This window comes from Leguminivora glycinivorella, chromosome 1 (genome assembly GCF_023078275.1).
Source record: "Leguminivora glycinivorella isolate SPB_JAAS2020 chromosome 1, LegGlyc_1.1, whole genome shotgun sequence".
In the NCBI taxonomy this organism is placed as follows: Eukaryota; Metazoa; Arthropoda; class Insecta; order Lepidoptera; family Tortricidae; genus Leguminivora; species Leguminivora glycinivorella.
Window position 1 is genome coordinate 4,120,849 of NC_062971.1, and position 19,363 is coordinate 4,140,211.

Genomic DNA, 19,363 nt, shown 5'->3' on the forward strand with positions numbered 1-19,363 from the left:
TATCGCAGCGTTTCGTTTCGTGTTTCGTGAGCGTTTCGTGAGCGTTTGTGCCATTCGGCTACGCACCCAGGCCCCGTAGCCGAATGGCATTTCTGCGACGCGAAACGAAATCGAAACGCCGCAGAAATGTAGTCTGGCTCTGTCGCGCTAATACGCAAGAGCGATAGAGATAGATAGCTAGAAAGCGTGAGCGTTTCGTGAGCGTGTGTGGATTCGGCTATGCACACAGAAGTCAACTTATTACTGCTCTGAGTTTAAGTAAAATTGCCCAATTATTACTGCTTTGCGTTTTAGTAAAATTGTACGAATTAGATTACATTATAAAGCGGCTTAATTTATGTTACCTACTTCGTATGTAAAATAAATAAAATAAATATTATAGGATATTCTTACACAGATTGACTGAGTCCCACGGTAAGCTCCAGAAAGCTTGTGTTGTGGGTATTTATATAGAAAAATACATATGTAAACGACCATTATGTACGTCTTATGTATGTACTTACAATAATAAATGTTTCTTTTAAGAAGTAGGTACTTATTCTTCCCGCACACGAAATCAATGCTCGCGTCTTAAACACATTCCCGATAATTTTCTATTTGATGTTCCATTCCACACATCAAAGCCCCGGTTTAAACCCGCGTGCCATTTTCCAATTTATACCATAATTGTGTTCTGCGTCTTATCTCACGAAAATATGACGATCCAGCACAAAGGAGGGATTAATTTCATTTTTCCTGGTTTCACCATATTTATGGCTAATAGGTTTGGAAGGGCACCTTTACAAGGAGGAAAGAGTTCTTAAAGAAAACAAGCTTAAATCATTTGAAATGTTAAAGCGTTATTCAATGTTATTTTATATTGGGCCATCGATGCATTTAAACTATTTTAAACCATCAAAGTCCATAATTGTATCATAATTATTTTCCTATACCTACTTTGTTAATTGTATGTATGTATGTATGTAAACACTTTATTGTACATAAGACAAGTTAGGACATAGAAATACAGTATAGTTATGGTGTACAAAGGCGAACTTATCCCTATAAGGGATCTCTTCCAGTCAACCTTAATCTAGTCTTAATTATGACATATACTGAAAAATCGAAAGCATAAGTAGTTCTCCAAATATTTAGTAATTTGACAGACATACAGACGGACAGAGTCGCACCATGAATTTATTTTGTACCTTTCTGGTACGGAACCCTAAAAAGAACTTGTTAATGTTGGTGTATCTTTATACCTTTAGATAATAATTCACGTAGCACAAATAGAAAAATTGATCTTTACAAAAAATACCACTTTCACAAGTTTAGTATCAGAAAACAAGCACGGAAAATGTTGATCCAATTATGGATTAACAATGCCTCCATCTCTGTAACACGACAAATTAGAGGCCAAATCAGTAATTACAATGTAGAGGGAATCCAGTAATCAAGGCACATACATAATGAACGCTATATTCCGATTACACGAGGCCTAGAGCGTATTACCACAATGCTTCACGCGCAAGTAGATTTCCGACATGAAACTAATAGAGAACGATTCTGTTGCATTCGTTGTTATTTATTGTTATGACACGACTCAAGAGCATTCATAAATATCACGTTTTTTTAGGTATGAGAAACGTTGAACGCATACGCTCAGAGAGGAAACACGACATGACTGCGTTTACCGCGTACCTATAACAATAGGCTACTTGCCTCCTAGTCAAATTAGCTTCTTTATAAGAACTGTCAAAACGAATTTGAACGACTTGCTAATATGGAATTTATATGAAATTTAATTGAGTGACGTCACGGTCAACTCGGTTACTTTATATATTTCTACCTGACTTATTAAATAGAAATCAGATTAAAAAATAGCTTCTGTCCATGTTTTTCTTATAATTATCTGATGCTTTATTTCGTGCATGGTAATATTTTATTTTAACTACAGTCAAGTTCCCTATTCTCGGTCATCGTTGTTGGTTCTCTGATTTTTAATAGGAATGCGACAAACGCATTACGTTTGACACTGCGTTTATCGCATAAAATAATCGCACGTACCTAAGTGCCTATTAACAAGACTTGTACTCTGGTACACGCGCTCAGTCAGTGAGAGCTTGCCACTGTCAAGTTTATATCGAAACAAGATTAAAACTGTACTAAATTTTAAATCAGAATTTGTCTTTTTTACAAAACAATATAGCATACGAGTGCCACTGCTATTTTCCAATATGCTCAGAGGATCAAAGCACAGGAAACATTTGGCCGATTTCCCCTACGAAAGCGTTTTTGTAAGAAAATAACTTGTTCTTCAGCAATTTTTGTTTGAAATTGGCGGTGCGAAATTGTGCGTGGATCGCTTTGTGTACTTTGGTAAAATATGATAAGCAATAAGATGGGATTATTGATGCAAAATTTTCTTGTGGTTATGGAAAATTTGAATATTGAAGATTATATTCAATTTGGTTTGTTATTCTTTAATGTTTTGAAGCATAGGCTTTTTACGCATAAGTGGCTCCCCCGATGTTGCTTATGTCCATAGGCGGCGATGACTGCTTCCCATCAGACGGCTCGTATGCTCGTTTGCTCCGATGTCATAAAAAAAAGAGTGATACCTATAGTGTACATTTTCAAGTGGACACTATGAGACAATTTCAAATTCCTTTGAGCAGAGCAGGCACTATGTAAATGGAACAGATTTTACGAACATGCCCTAAACTCAAACATTGCCGTGCTTAGACATAAATTGGGAATATTCCCCTTATGTGAACCTAAGCCCTAAACCCCCATACGTCCATTTTATCGCTTCCCGATTTATTTCAGTAATGCTACTATCAATTAGCCGTCAGCCTTAGGTATTCACAAAGGTTTTTTTACAACTTTGACTGAAAAAAACTGACATGTGACTACGCTTGGCTTTCATCGAACTTGAGGGCTAAATATACTAGCCACAGCGATCCATGCGGTACTTTTTTAGGGTTCCGTAGTCAACTAGGAACCCTTATAGTTTCGCCATGTCTGTCTGTCCGTCCGTCCGTCCGTCCGTCCGTCCGTCCGTCCGTCCGTCCGTCCGTCCGTCCGTCCGCGGATAATCTCAGTAACCGTTAGCATTAGATAGGTAGCTGAAATTTGGTACCAATATGTATATCAATCACGCCAACAAAGTGCAAAAATAAAAAATGGAAAAAAATGTTTTATTAGGGTAAATAATCGCTCCTAAAGGAAAAAAAAGTGCGTCCCCCCCCTCTCTATAAATTGTTACCAAGCTTATCGTAAGTCCCATTCAATCATTAGCTTTTTAGGTCTCGATAGTTTTCTATCCATCAAATGGTTTGACGGCGCCACAAAACCTCTTTGTGACTAAACGTTTATACGACAAAAGGCCCAAAGGGTGTTATTGTTCACGTAATTATTATGGTGAAACGCTTTAATGCAAGTCATTATAGTGCGTGTACGAAAATTGACGGTAAGTATATGTTGGTGTTAAGTTGTTTGTGTTCGAAGTTTGTTGTGAGTTGTTCCTACTTAGCAACTATCAGTTTATGGAAATTCTTGAAGTGTTTACTATCATTTATATATTGACACGGGTCTGAATTTGTTCTAGAGACCATGTTAAGTTAACAGCTATTTACGTTTTGAGACTAACCTCCAACGTTTCGAGGACGGCATTGTCACGTCTCCTGACACGGCTGTTAGATGTTGATGTTAAATTCAGCCCGTCCTCCCTGAGACTATGAAGACAACCCGGTGCTAAAAACGTCGAAGGTTAGATTCAAAACGTAATTATTATATAAGTTAAGTGAAAAAAGCATCAAGTTTGAAAATAAAGTAGATATTTCTGCCACCATTTTTATTTTATTTTATTGGAAACATCAGGTAAAGCATTTGACCACAATCTCACCTGATGGAAAGTGCCGATGTAGTCTAGGATAGAGCATATTTATCCAAAAGATGTCTATTCACTCTTGATATATAAAGATTCAAGTTATAATCAGCTGGAAATGTTCATGAAGTGAGTTCCACTCCTTAGCTGTTTTCATGATAAAGATGAATGCAAATGGTTTAGTGCGAATCAGGTGGTAAAATGACGACATAAGGGTGAAACGCATGTCCACGACTGTTCCACGGTAACGGAAAGGACATGAGGGCTTAGATAGATTACATAATCTAAGCCCCATGTCTTATCCCCATGTCCATTGTCCAATCCCAAAAGCGTACTTGCACTTGAAATGGCGGTTCCACTCGGAGACATAACCCGAAAAGATAATCTCGCGTAAGCGTGCGTGTAAAATATCTCACAGCCGAGATATGCTAATGTTTTGATATTATTCAGTCAATGTAGATTATTCCGGGTTGTTTACATAACAATTAAACCCATTACCAGTAGGGACGCGATAGTTTGAAGCAGACATAATAACAGAGGAAAGGAATATCTTCTTATACTTAACTTTCATATTGGCGATCAAAACCCACCGTTGCTTATGAATTTATACCTAATCAACCTAGAAAATAATATTTTATTAATATAAAATACTAGCTTCATGTCTTCAATTACTGCTTTGCAAAGTTTGTCAAGTGATGATGTTTACGATGATTATCGTATCGATGTATATTGTATTGTGGAAATGAGAGCGTTAAGAAGCATGGCTGGTGTGAAGTTGAGTGATAGGATCAGAAATAGCGTGATAAGAGAGAAGTGTGGAGTGGATGTAGTTAGATGTGGTGACAAAGATTGAGATGGGTATGTTAAGGTGGTTCGGGCATGTAGAGAGGATGGATGAGAGGAGAGTAACGAAGAAAGTATATGAAAAAAGAGTGGAAGGGTCAGTTGGAAGTGGAAGACCTAGGCGAACTTTTCTTGTTCAAATCGGGGAAATATTGCAAAAAGGTCAGAAGTACTCGAAACCGACGAGCGTGTATGAGAAACGTTATGAAAGTGTGTGAAGCGAAAGTGATTTGTCAGGATCGTAGTAAATGGAAATCCGTGATCTCTGCCTACCCCTCTGGGAAACAGGCGTGATTGTATGTATGTATGTATGTATGTATATTAAAGTACCAAAAAATCAACAAATATTTGACATATATTACTAGTAAATTACTAAATACAAAAATGAACTATCAAGGATGTGGCTAGGAATAGGGATCATCATTCGGTGAGGCACATAAAAAATAGATATAAAAAATATTGTGTTTCACTGAGGTGACAACCCTAACCGGCAGTCGCTAACTCCGATAGTCAGATAACAGTAGTTTAAGATGGTGCGCACAGCGCATTCAGATAACGGGGGTGCGTGCTACGGCTACTAGTGCTACTTGTATACTTGTACTGTACAATCATACACGGTGTAACATGAGGAAACAGAAAGATTTTAACTACATATTTCTGAGGCCAAAATAAAGATAAAATGTTAAATGATGTCAAGCAAATTTCGCGATTTTTTTTATTGTGTATGTTTTTTTGCGTTTTTGGATGTATTTTCACGTAAAAAGTAAATGTTAATCTTAAAACTGACACTTCTACGAAAGCTCTCCGAAGTTTGAATAATATCTGTTTCGTAGCTATCTCTGTCTATCGCTTTTGCGTATTGGCGCGACAGAGCCAGACTGCATTTCTGTCGGCGACGATTCCTGCCGAGCCCCCAAACGGTTACATACAATAGAACCAAAAATGACATAATATTTTCCGTAACGGTTTCGCTAATATACGGAGCAAACGGTCGTAAAAAATGGACAAGACTAGGTTTTTGGACAAAACAAAAGGTCGCGGTAGTATTGACCCGTAGTATGTACATAAACACTAAACATGTTATCTCCCTTGCTCAGATTTAATATACTTACCGTGCATTTCCTTGCCTAGTGCACAATACTAAGAAGTGCAGCACTTTGGCTATTATCAAATTTTCAAGACGGACGTTCACTTGATACTCTCAGCACTCCAATGGTTCCGTACAAAGCCTTTGCTAAATACGGTACAATGGGCAAGAACACCTGTACAATAGCATTTGTGGAAGCTTTAGAGGCTGGACTTGTCATTGTACGTACACAATAGGTACAGTCTCTGTGTTGCAGATATCGAGATCTTCTTTCGCCAATTTTTAAGATATATGTACCTACACTTGTACAGTATAGGGTCTACCGCAAACACCGTTCGAAACAAGCAGAAATCTTTCATAATTCCCAAGCTGAAATGGAGACTGGTAAGATTGCAAAAATCGGACGCACTAAGTAACGCAAGTCGCGCTGGTGTCATAGGGTAAAATGGTAGCGTCAACTTAATAAGATAAGATAAGATAATTTATTTGCTTAAATATGGGTACAAAAAGTTGGTCAAAATACAAATAACCAGTAGGTATCACATATTTAGCCAAGGGCGGCATGCAAATATTAACCTTAAATCTAAACTACTTATTTATTATCTTATGTTTCCGGAGGTTTCAAAAACTAGTGCGCTCGCGCTCGGCTTCTATGGGAATCCTATCGCTTTAATCGTACACCGGCTCGCCCGCTCAGTGCATCCGCGCCGATTTTCTTTATTTATTCCTTGAACCACATACTAGCAAATATGTAGCCGTAGCGAACGAAACGCAACTGCTGTCACATTAGTACGGAGAGTGATAAAGAAAGATGCCCTTCATTGTTGTAGAGCAAGAGACAGTCACTGATTACATTGTCAAACGCGAATCACTGTAAAGATATCGAAGTCTAAATATTGAGTAACATTCCGATGGGCATTTTCATAATTAGCGTAAGTTGTTAACAAAACTAACTCACTGTCAGTTTTGTGACGATAATTAAGCATGAAATTTCAATACAAATATTGTTTTTGAGCTAATTACATAAACTTTAAGCGATAATCTAAGTAATCTATTCAGAATGCGAAAAAAGTAAATTTTATTTCATGCTTAATTGTCGTCATAAAACAGACAGCGAGTTAATTTTTGATATCAACTTTTGCTAATTGGGGGGGTCCCAAATATTGAAAATGTCCCTATAACATAATCCTAAGCCGAACGGGTGCCGATGCGTTTAGTTCCGCACACATTGCTTTGTTCCTAATTCCGAGAACCATTGTTCGACGGACAGGCGCGAAACTCATCGGTTTGTCTTCGGTATTATTTGGCCAAACGTGACATTTCATTTTGGGGTCGCCGTGTAAGACTTTTTTTCTATTCGAATTCGATTCACATAGGTACATTGTCTTTAATTTTCTTAGCATAGACTAGGGTATGTATTTGAGCATCAAAATGTGGTAATTTTAGGCAAGTTCGTATCCTTATATGTCAATTTCGTCCTGCCCTCTTTTTTCATCCCTCTTTAGATCAATTACTCTGAAATTGTACTAACGAGCTATTTTTTTCTTTTCAGCCCGAGAACACACATCACACCACGTCACGAGGCTAAGGCACTCCAGGCACCTGCAAGGGAACACACCTAATATATACACAGCATCCGTGAGTTACTTTCCCCCCAGTACCCGACATACTCTCATATACCCTTCTTACACCCAACAGCTTAATCCATAGAGATTTATATTTATTTACGCTTATTTTATTTACGATAATAGATGTATTTCGCATGTCAATCATTCTTTAGAATATATGTTTTGGAAAAATGTATTTTCATGTCTCTTGAATATTTTTACGCCAGCGAGGATATTACGTGAGTAAAACTGTTATAATCCGTGTTTTACCTTGTTTTTAGAAATATTACTTCAAGGAGTAATTCACATATCCTTGTATTTAATAGTGACACGCTAACATGTACTTTAACACTTTTATAATGCTAACCCTATGTGTCTATAACTCACGTATGTATTTATTCTATATAATTAATTCTTTAGAGTACTTGTACCTATAAACTATAATATAAACGGAAGCTCATTTTTCTGTCACCAAACTTCTTTCGCCATTTAACCGCCGCGCCGTAGACCTTTATAAATGACACAATATCCAGATGATTTCGCCGAAGTCTTAATGTAACTTCACACACGAACACGCTAGAGAACTTCAAAGCGGTCAAAATGTTAAATCTTGTCCTCTTTGATGCGACAAACACGACAAGGCTCAGTGACATTGTCTACATATAAGTTACAGCGGGGCAAATCTCGACTGGGAGCAACTTATCCATTTTTTCCATTATTACACTATGATGTTGAGTTCTACATGTATCCATTGAACACGGTATATAACCGGTCACTCTATTTAATAATGGACCAGTTACATTTGCCCACCTTAAGCTGATTGTCGTGTGTTGTCATGTTGTCGACAAAACAACAGAAAAAGTAAGTACTTTAGATTGAAAAGAGAAAATTGGACCTTACCTTTTGTCACCTTTGTGACCCTACCGTGGATTTTCCTGGTATAATAATAGTAATAATCATGCAAATTAGAGGACTCATTGACTCTTACACTCAATTCTCAGTTGAAATAGGTGACTCATAATGTTCTGAAGCTCCAAAATTATGTAATTGTTTTTTTTTTGGTTCGCGAAATAATGTACCTAGGTAAATAATGGTTTTTCGATATCTTGCCGTCGAAAATGAAAATTATTGGTACGTAAAAGGACATTAAACTGAGCTTCCTGACTTAAAGCTATTTCTTTAAACTATAGTCATATATAATATAATATATACCTAAGGCACTGGTCCCACCGCGAGCTAGTAAGCTATGAGCTATCAGCTATAAAAACGAACAAAAGATAAGCACTCCCATGTAAATAAAAGAGACGGCGATATTCACCGCTGGGCGAGTAACTATAAACATCGCCGTGTCTTTTTTATTTACGCGGGAGTGATTATCTTTTGTTCGTTTTTATAGCCGATAGCTCATAGTTTACTAGCTCGCGGTGGGACCAGTGCCTAAGCTAGCTATTATAAAATTTTCTCATGCCCCACTTTGAAAGTAGATCATAAGTTTAATAAATGATAAAAGTCCGCTTTTCCATACAAACGTAGCCCCTCTTTAAATAGACACCACGATATTCATAATAAATAAAATTGCCGATTTTATTAATTAACTGTACTCACCTTTTAGACAATTTTTTTTTTAGTCTTTCGATTTCTTAATTACTTAATTTTCTCGTAAGAGTTAGGTTCGTAAACTTATTGGAAAATAGGCATTTGACACGTATTAGAAAAAGCTGTAGTTGACATCCACAGAGGTAAATGGAAATGGCGTTTGTATGGAAAAGTATTCGAGTTATTTTTGTAACAAAGAGCCAGGAGCTTTTACTTTTTGTAATTCAATTTAAGTTTCAAAGGAAACAAGCCTGTTCTTGGCCGATAAAAGGCTGTTTCGATTAGCACCCATAATGAGAGTGTTAAATGAAAAAGTCATTAATTTCGGCCCTAGAGACAAAAGTAACTCGACCCTTTGGTACCGGTAATTCATCCATTATTCCCACAAAACAGTTCAATTGAGCTGTGGAAAGTTAGTAATAATGAAATATCGTCTTTTATATAACAGTTATAATTATAACTTTCTATGTTTTGGGTGTTTATTGGGTAATCATACATGCGGCGTCTAGATAGAAAAAAAACCTGTTACAATTCTATTAGAAGTTTAGAACCTTTTCATGTCTTTTTTGAACTTACATATTTCCATATGTCGACAACATGAACACATTAAGACGCTACGGGAGCGAAAATGCTAAAATGGAAAGGGGGACTCCCTTTCAATTTGGGTATTTCAGTTAAATATATGTACTAGTGTTATTAACTAGATTTATCGAAAAAAATGTCCATTAAGAACAACTCAGTTAAAAGATATTGCGAAAACATCTTTAAAATCGAGGTTCCGCTCTCGACTGTTTCCTCCTTCAAAACTTATTTAAATGGAACGAAATTTGAAAATCTAAATAACAATGGAATGATCTGTGTGGGACCGTATAAATTTTTTGGCTAATTGTTACCGATCTTGAGTATCACAACTTTTTTTGAGCCATATTGAAAAAGGCCGTTTTTAGAAATTTTTGATTGGCTCTAGCGTCTTTTAAAATAAAAATAGCAAAAAAACCAAAACGGTCGTATCTGTGTCGACAGATAAAAATAATAATCTGTGTTTAAAAAATCATTGCTCTATCTTCAAAAACCAGGGAGCAAATAGTCGAGAGCGTTTGTATGGAGAATTTACCTGTATCGTATCGTCTTAAGCCCGCACACATAATAAAAGGTGTATTTTCTTTGCCATTTCAAACTACATATGTACGAGTAGGTACATATAGTCTGAAAAATACATGTAAAGTTTTTCAAAGAAAAAAGTAACAGGTTTTTTTTTTAACATGCCATTATGTTATTACTTACCTAATTGTGATGACAAGTAATGGAAGCTCTAATGTTATTAAATTTCGTTTTAATGATTTTATTAACATGATTGACTTTCCATGCACACGCAACCGACGTTATTGGATTATCTATGGGTTGAATAGTTTACTCTTTGTTATCATTGTGGGTACCATGAGGTTTTAATGACTCAATATCCAGAACATCACAGAAAATACTTGTAATTTTGGGTATCGTTTTGAGGCACGTATCACTTTCTTCGTACAATGAATATCATTTTCAGTTCTCGACATCGAGGTAACGCATTAAAAACTCGTGGTATTCATATATTTTAAATTAATATAGAACAAATTTAAAGCAAAGCATACGAATTGAAGTTTTTGAAATGAATATTTTCACGCTCTGTTTATTGCTAAGCCTGAAATCAAATACAACAAATTAATGGATATAGGACAGATATTTTAAAATGAAACAATCACTTTTATGGAAGTTTGCAATGGGGGATTACTCAGACTGTGGAAATAATATCATTGATTTTTTGTAAAAAGATATTATAAAAAGTAATCCCTTTTACACAAATATATAATTGTCACTTCTAATGAACACCGAAGTGGGTCATAATTTTCTGTTTCTCGAACATATTTGTTTATTATTCTAAAGAAAGTCTACGAAAATTTCTGTTCAGAGTCATCCGTTTTACGATTCTTTCTCAAAACCATAAGAAGTTATCCTGATCCAGGAAGTAGTCTGGTTTTTTAGTTCTATAAGCAGTCTAGCACCAATTATTAGAGAATGTCAACGTACGTTAGTACTATTATACAGATAGTACTAACGTAGATTTACGAGCTATTTACCATGATACGAAGTCCCAAGCCGAGCGTAAGGCACTGGTCCCAGTTACTCGCCCAGCAGTGAGCTATCAATATCGCCGTGTCTCTTTTATTTACACGGGAGTGCTTATCTTTTGTTCGTTTTTATAGCCGATAGCTCATAGCTTATTAGCTCACGGTGGGACCAGTGCCTAAGAAATGTTCATTTCAAAGCACAATTCGACTTGCCTCTTTATGTTCTCATATGACGCGTCGGGCTCTAACCACTTTCAGTTCGCGGGTACATCGCCCAAGCTGGCCGTGAAGGACAACCACAAACCGCTTTTCACCGAGTGCCTCACCTACCGGCCGACTGTGCAGGAGGAGCAGCCGCAAGGGACCTATGTTTTTACGGTAAGAATACATACATACAATCACGCCTGTTTCCCATAAAGGGGTATGCAGAGCACATGAAACTGCTAAAGTTACAGTGCCACTCTTGGCAAATAAGGGGTTGAAAGAAAACGAAACTGTGACATTGCAGTGACAGGTTGCCAGTCTCTCGCCTACGCCACAATTTACCCCATAATTATCCCACAGTCGCCTTCTACGACACCCACGGGAAGAAAGGGGGTGGTGAACTTCTTAACCCGTCACGACACAGGCGAAGGCGAAAGAATACAATTTTAAATATTGGTAATAGTCATCATTTTAGCCTTCAGTCGGCTGCTGAGCATAACCTTTGTGTATGCCACGGTTTATGCCTCGGCTCTGGGTGAGCTTAGCACCCTTAGGTGCCACAGCGATGGGACTTTTCATTCGCACGTATGGCAAACGTCGTACGCCCCGTGTATTTTCAACGAATGTTAGGCGTAACAATCGCCGGGTGACATTAGTTTGCCAAATCTAACCTTTGATGGTATGACAATAGACACAATGGCAAGAGCAATACCCTATTATTATATCTAAAGGGCTGCCGCATCTCTAGTGAGGAAAAATGTAATCGAAGTGAGGAACATTTATTTGTGATATCTCAGTAGTAATACAGCATGCTTGTACCTGCCATCGTGCAATTACACTAAAAATGGTGTGCCATTTCCCTGTTGTTCATTTGTTACGCTACCTTCTAACGTGAAGCAGGTAAGTCTAAATAAAGCGATTGGATAAATAGGGCGATTCACGAAATCTTCTTGGACATAATAACAACCCGTAAAACAAGTGGATATTAAATAATCCGATACACGTGGCGGTATTGTTAATTTAGCCTCCTTTACCTTTATTGGCTTTATAATCGGCGATCGCCCACTTTTGATATAATCCGTACTTTACATAATAAGAGAAAGCCCCTATAAAAGGAATGGATTGGGGCAAACTGGCATACTTCAGAATGTCAGATGAATGGTCTTCGGAACAATGCAAAGTACCTATTTGTAATATATGTATTTACCCGTAGAGAGTTTTTCAGTACCTTGAAGTAAGGTGCAACATGTCCTTCTGACCAAACATGATTTACCCTCTAATTCAATACAGTTTAATGTGTTTCATAATCGAGTCAATAGTTGACAACCAATAGTTTGGTAGATGCTCGTGCTTGCGTCTTATTCCTCATGGTCATGGCTGAAGGGTCTTGGTTTTACCAATGGGAGATCAGTTTCGATGACGCTTCGCTTCTCCATCTGTATGTGTCTCCAGCGTCCTATTTTTGTACCGGTACGAAATCTCAACCCAAACATTAAGTGCCTTACGGATTACTACTTCGCTGGATAATATTAGCCCATCAGTTATTCGCCACTGTCCTTTAGTGATCATGTGACAGGCTGATATCCTCAAGCGAACTGGGAATATTTGAGTCCATCTAAAATCGAAAAGTAGCAAAAGTAATAACTAGACGGTCTGATTGCAGGTGCACGCCGAAGATCGGGATCCCCCGGAAATGGGGGGCACCGTCACGTACAAGTTCGTGTCCACTCCTGGCGAGAAGGAGAGGTTCCACGTCGACCCTGAGACTGGCAGGATCACTACAGCTGATGTCAGTATATTCAATTTTTTTAAATAAAACACTCCTCATTGTTTGATTTTCTGCCATTTCGAATTAATACGCGTGTATTTTTTTATGCGCTAGTCTGAAGCCGTCCGAACTTTGTACCTAATTTTTACACGTTTAGATACGCAGGGTACGCTCATAGAGATTTGAACATTAAATGTCTATCAAATATAGTATCGCTTGCAGACGTATTTGCTTGGTAACAAAATCTTATTTATCTTATTGGATCTTTTAAATATTATCTTCAGCTACGTAATTTTACTTGTAATGTAGACAAAATTAATTTTGAAACTTTTCTGTCTTCGATCTTTTGTTATGACTTATGAGATTCTTTCGCTAAACAATTTAATATACTCTTTTGTTAATGTAATCAAGGGCAGAGGTAGGTGAAATATTTATTAAATGTCCATCGTGTTTGAATCTTTCAAAAGTTTGACAAATTCAAAATGGCGCAGGTTTTCGATCGAGATGAACCGTCCAGAGAGAAAGAAGCGTATATCACTGTGCGAGCGAGTGACAACGGCCAACCACAGTTGGACGACGCTTGCACCATCAAAATAGTCATCGAAGATATCAATGACAACCAGCCAGTGTTCGACAAAGTTGTAAGTATTGTTTTTAAAAACTTAGAAATATGCTATAAATATAAACTCTTAGATTTAATCGCTAATCTGTGCTAACATTCTTATTTGTCTGTTTGCTATTCATTTAATGCAGCATTGTGCAGACAAGGATTCATTATACCTATAGTCGAAACTTTAAAGATGCTATGCTAATACAGGCATTTTGTAAAGTTTATAGGTCTTGCACTGCAGGAATGGATTTATCAAATTCTTCCAAATCTTACTGTGATTATTCCATGTGACTAACCAGATATTTGTCAGCCCCAAACAGTTGCCCAGACTGTACTAACTCTTGCCTGTTTTCCAAAGGTCTTCCGCGGAGATGTCTGGAAGGTTTGTCCTAATGAACAGAAATTACTGAGAGCGAGAGTTCCGAGCACAAATTGTTAATCTTTGACACCTGATTCTTGTATCATCATTTGTTACCATCGCTCATAGACTTAGTAAATCTTATAGACTATTGATATAACTCTTGAATTCCCTATGTTGTTTTGGTAACATATGACCCGTGAAATGGATTTGAAAATTATCTTTTCTACTTGCATGTGGCTGCATGTTGATTTAGGACCATAAGCCGCTCAAGGCGATTTTGGTAATCATTTTGTATAGTGTGTTTAAATACACTTTCTTTGCACATTTGTAGTTGGTGTGTTTTCGTTAGCTAGGCTGCTCTTTCCCCCTAGGCGCATTTTATCACACTGCACGATTATTATTATTTTGGATAAAAGAAACTTTCTCTAAGCTTCGGGCATGCTTCGCGTAGAACATGTCTAACTGAAAAATACCTTACACTGTGTGGAAACTTGCACAGTGTGACCTTTTTTCTGCGAGATTTTGAAATTCAACTCGAAGTTTTGGATTGATTTGCGAGTTTGACTAGTTGTATTCAGTTTTTAACATGTTTTTATATGTGCAGTCATATTCGGAATCCGTGCCTCAAGACCTGCCGAGCGGGCGCGAGGTGATGAGGATATCAGCGACGGATATCGACGACGGGAACAACTCCATCGTACACTACAGTCTCGACACCAACTCCCCGGACCAAGCTTATTTCTATATAGACCCCGACAACGGAGTCATATTCTTAAATAAAACTATTGATGTAAGTTTGGTTTACACTTAATTTATAAATGTTTTTAACACAACGAAAATAAAATGATATTAGTTTTCTGTTGCATTAAAAATAAATCATAGTTGTTAGCTCTTAAAACTGCTTACAATATATGAGTTGAATGGGAGATTTTTGCCGTCGATATCTTTAGAAAAAAATCTGTTTAAGTTCAACTAAATCGTCATGCTTAATAGTTAAACTTTTTTGATCGAAAATGTTATTAGTCTCAAAAACCTAAACCCATCTAATACATTTATAATTCAACTTTCAAAGTTCACATCTCATATAAATATTCAATTTCAAGTTGAGGCATTGGCAATAATTCAAAACTTGTCCGTACAGAAAGTACCCGGCTACAAGTTCAAGCTGAGCGCGATAGTGAAGGACATGGGAGACCCGCCGCAGCAGAGCTCTATAACTTTGGACATCCAAGTGGTGGAGTCTAACAAGAAAAGTCCCTCCTTTATAGAAGTTCCAGACGGGCCGATAAGACTAAAAGAAAATTATGCGGATTTCAATGCGCATATAGCTACAGTTAGAGCTGTGTAAGTATTTTATTGAACTTTTTTTTAAATACTACGTCGGTGGCAAACAAGCATACGGTCCGCCTGATGGAAAGCGGTTACCGTAACCTATGAACGCCTGCAACTCAAGGAGTGTCACATACTTAACACAGCAAAAAGTAGTGTACAAGTTCTAAGGAGGGTTCGGGTTGCCGACGACTCAAAGGACAATAGACGGAACAAATTAGTTCCATAGGTCCTTCCGTCACCAGCACACCGCACCCTCGTTGAGCTCTGGCAGCCTTACTCACCGGAAGGAACACAACACTATGAGTAGGGTCTAATGCTATTTGGCTGCGGTCTTCTGTAAGGCGGAGGTACATCCCTAGTACTTTTCGAATTGTGATTGCAGCCAGGAATTATAAGTATGTAATTTTTTGTACTGTCTTCAGCTACAAGGTTATACTGATTTTTTTTTGTAGGTGTTACACGTGTTTCCGGTAGTAAATATAAACTCTTGAACATCAATAGAATATTTGATACTGAGTGTCTGTATAATTTCAAAATAAATACATTTGTATTTTTAATTACAAAGTGTACATTTCTAAATTGATACATATATGCTGTCATTATTGAATCATTAAATTTGAACTACTTATTTTGGTGCCTAAAAATTATCCGCACCATGACTCGTGTAAACCTAAAATAGATTTTACCTGCCTAAACCTTGAGTTGAAAACTTGCTAATGTTTTTTTGCGTAAAATCGAGTTGTTGAGAGTACATTTTCCTATAAATTCTCTCTCAAGTCTATACCGTTTAGAGACGTAGACTAATGGACTGATGTAAACCAGATGTCGAGCTCTCTCTGAATACAAACACCGTAATTGTATTGTGGCTGCCCTGAACAAGGTTTTGAATACCCTCCCATACTTCGCCCTCGCAATTATAAGCGTCCTTTTGTCATTTATAAAAACTAAGGAGGTTACTGCGTATGTAGCTATTGTTGTGAATTTGTTGAACGATGTTAGATTTTTGGTTAAGATGTAGGTAGGCGTTACTCACTGAAGTTAAAATATAGGAAGGTAGTAATAGTAGTATTTCAGTTTATGGGAACAGTTGCATTAATGACTTAGTTTATTTTTGCATACTTTGTGCAAATATCACTAAAGTTATCAAGCCGATAAAGTTCGTTTGTCCCTTTCCAACGTATTAGTATAATAAAAAGGTACAAACGGTCTTTATCGGCTTGATAACTATAGAGTACGTTTATGAAAAAGGGGGTAAATGTTTTAAGCCATTATAATCAGTAATTTAAATTGCCTATTTTTTTACAGTTCAAATATTCCCGAAGAGAAGAAACTTCTATTCGAGCTTGTAATGGGTCAGACTGAACAGACGAATAAATGGCACACGTTTGTTTTGGAATCTGAAGCCGACACAGCTTATATTAAGCTGGGCAACCATTTAGACTTCGAAAAAATTACAGATTACACGTTAACAGTGAGAGTACAGGTAAATAATAAAAGCATTTGAATTTTATTACGAGCTGTTACTTAAGATAGGTACAGAAGAGAAGTTCAAAAGAATTATACCAAATAATGTTGTTTTTTTTCCTTTCCAGAATAATTATAACTTAGCGGCAGAAACTATAATTCAAATAGAAGTAGAAGATGTAAACGATAACATTCCAATATTCAGCGAAGTAAGATCAGGCAGTGTCCTAGAAAACGAACCTCCTGGCACACCCGTTATGCAAGTCAGAGCTTTTGACGCTGACGGAACTTCAGCTAACAATCAAGTGACTTACGAACTTGCTGACCCATCAGACCCTTTCTCCATAGACAGCATCACTGGCAACATCACCACACTAAAAGAGTTCGATAGAGAAGAACAAACATACTACAATATTAAGATTATTGCCACGGACAATTCTGAATCTGCTCTGATACCTGGGAAACACAATTCTGGTCAGCAAGTGTTCAGGATAGAGATAGCTGATAAAAACGATAATCCGCCTCACTTTACACAGGATACGTATATTGCGGAGTCGATAGCGGAAAACGCTAATATTAACGTACTGGTGACGCAAGTTGCGACAGTCGATAAAGATTCAGGTGAATTTTGAACAATTTTCTCCACATATTATTTTTTTCGTTCGTTCGTTCGTTTCGTTCACACAAAGTATTAACTTGGTGTTTATTTTTTCAGCTTCAAATGTCTCATTCAGCATCGTCGCTGGCAACACTTACGATGCTTTCGTTATCAGTCCCATCACAGGCGAAATAAGAGTGAACAACAAGCTCGATTACGAAAACATCACCAGCTACAGTCTAGATGTTCGAGCTTTTGACGGCCTATACGAAGACTACGCGAAAGTTATTATCAATATCGAAAATTTGAACGACAACCCTCCCATCTTCCTCGCCAATTATTCGAAGACCATCGAAGAAGAGAAGTTGTATGAAGGATGTATGGTTAAGGTTAGTGATCAAATTTTAAAATCTTTGAAGAATTCTCTTAGAATAAGAAGAGTCATAAATGTATTCATGTTTATTCAACAGGTTGAAGCATACGATCCAGATATCAAAGACCGTAACGCTCCGCAAAACATCCATTATTCTTTAGTCAAACACGAACAAAAGGAGTTTCTCAAAATCGACGATGATGGATGTTTAAGACTGACCAAGCCTTTGGACCGAGACCCTCCTACTGGGTACTCGACATGGCAGGTCCTCATCGTGGCTGCTGACCAGGGGGGCAAACTTGGCTCAGACAGCTTGAGATCCACCACAGAAGTCATTCTGCAGCTGACGGATATCAATGACAACGCACCTTTCCTGACAAATGTAAGTACAAATACTCTAATATTCATTCCTCTACCTAAAATCAACATGTATTATAATACTGGGGAAAGGTAAACACTAAACATCCGTTATTTATCCGACGAAAGAACGGAAAACTAATTGATCCATCAATATCGACATTCAATCCGCTTTACCTCTTATTCCTAAAGAACATGAAAGTTCACTCGTTCAACCCGCTTTATAGACCATTTTAAAAGAATTGCTATCAATAAATTTCAATGGAGCCATCAGGGCTGAACCCTCTTGCGGAAGGATTTTAGTGCGTGTACATTTAGCCAGGATTACGAGAGCACTGTAAAAATAATAGGTAATGAGCTTTTCCTTAGCGTTGAATTGGTACTAGTCCTTGCACTCCCACTAAGAATTGGCCTTTATGCTTCTCGATTCAAGATCTTAAACCAAAGAATTAGGATTACAGTTTGTTTGCGGTTTTTTTGTCGGTATATAGGTCACGTTTGGTTGAATAGTCACCCGGCTTACCTTTACTATAAGACAAAAGGGACAAAAACCCGACCTCAAGTCATCGTACACCGTCCCTGCGCTTTCAAATTCTCGGGTTTCACGATTAAAAGCGATTGTGCCAGCGTTGTTGGGGCCTTTCAATTTTTTATGCAAATTTACCCGTCGATAGGGATTTGGTTTCACGCTTCTGCTAGGTCGACTTAAGGGTATTTTGGACACTTAACTTCATCCGGGGATAAAGAAGGAAAATAACGGGCAGTCTGTCAATAGGGGGAGTCCGTTTTCCTTATTCCCTGGAGGTTATTATGGTTTCCGGACAAAGTTTTAAATAACCGAACCTTCTTCATTTAAATTTGAAATCAATAAATGATTATAAGATTTTCAGGTTACTCAAATGCGCATTGAATTCAAAACACTCGTAACAAAAGTAAACAAGTTCAAATTGAAAGCGAACTTTGCTTGATGAAATGTCGTATGTGTCTAAATTTTCGAAGGTCTATATGTTGTTTTGTGAGAATAGTATTTCCCAAACTGAATAGCCGATTAGAGCAACGTTATCTGGTTCACGCGCTAACGAAGCCGAATCAGTGTAGTTTCGCGTACTCCCCTAATATCTGAAATTGGGGCTAAATTTTAACCAACGTGTTATGCTGCCTCGAAATGATTTATACGCCAAAACTAG

At 37.4% G+C, this 19,363-nt stretch overlaps 1 protein-coding gene across 1 annotated transcript in view; it reads left to right on the forward strand.

Annotated features, from left to right (window-relative positions):
- LOC125225513 (DE-cadherin) overlaps nucleotides 1-19,363 on the forward strand; it is a 475,716-nt gene that overhangs the window by 375,575 nt on the left and 80,778 nt on the right. The window contains exons 2-11 of the mRNA XM_048129267.1: nucleotides 7,351-7,436; nucleotides 11,368-11,487; nucleotides 12,977-13,102; nucleotides 13,573-13,722; nucleotides 14,657-14,842; nucleotides 15,194-15,396; nucleotides 16,690-16,867; nucleotides 16,977-17,469; nucleotides 17,564-17,835; nucleotides 17,917-18,201. Coding sequence (XP_047985224.1) covers nucleotides 7,351-7,436; nucleotides 11,368-11,487; nucleotides 12,977-13,102; nucleotides 13,573-13,722; nucleotides 14,657-14,842; nucleotides 15,194-15,396; nucleotides 16,690-16,867; nucleotides 16,977-17,469; nucleotides 17,564-17,835; nucleotides 17,917-18,201 — 2,099 coding nt within the window. The remainder of the gene's footprint in view (nucleotides 1-7,350; nucleotides 7,437-11,367; nucleotides 11,488-12,976; nucleotides 13,103-13,572; nucleotides 13,723-14,656; nucleotides 14,843-15,193; nucleotides 15,397-16,689; nucleotides 16,868-16,976; nucleotides 17,470-17,563; nucleotides 17,836-17,916; nucleotides 18,202-19,363) is intronic.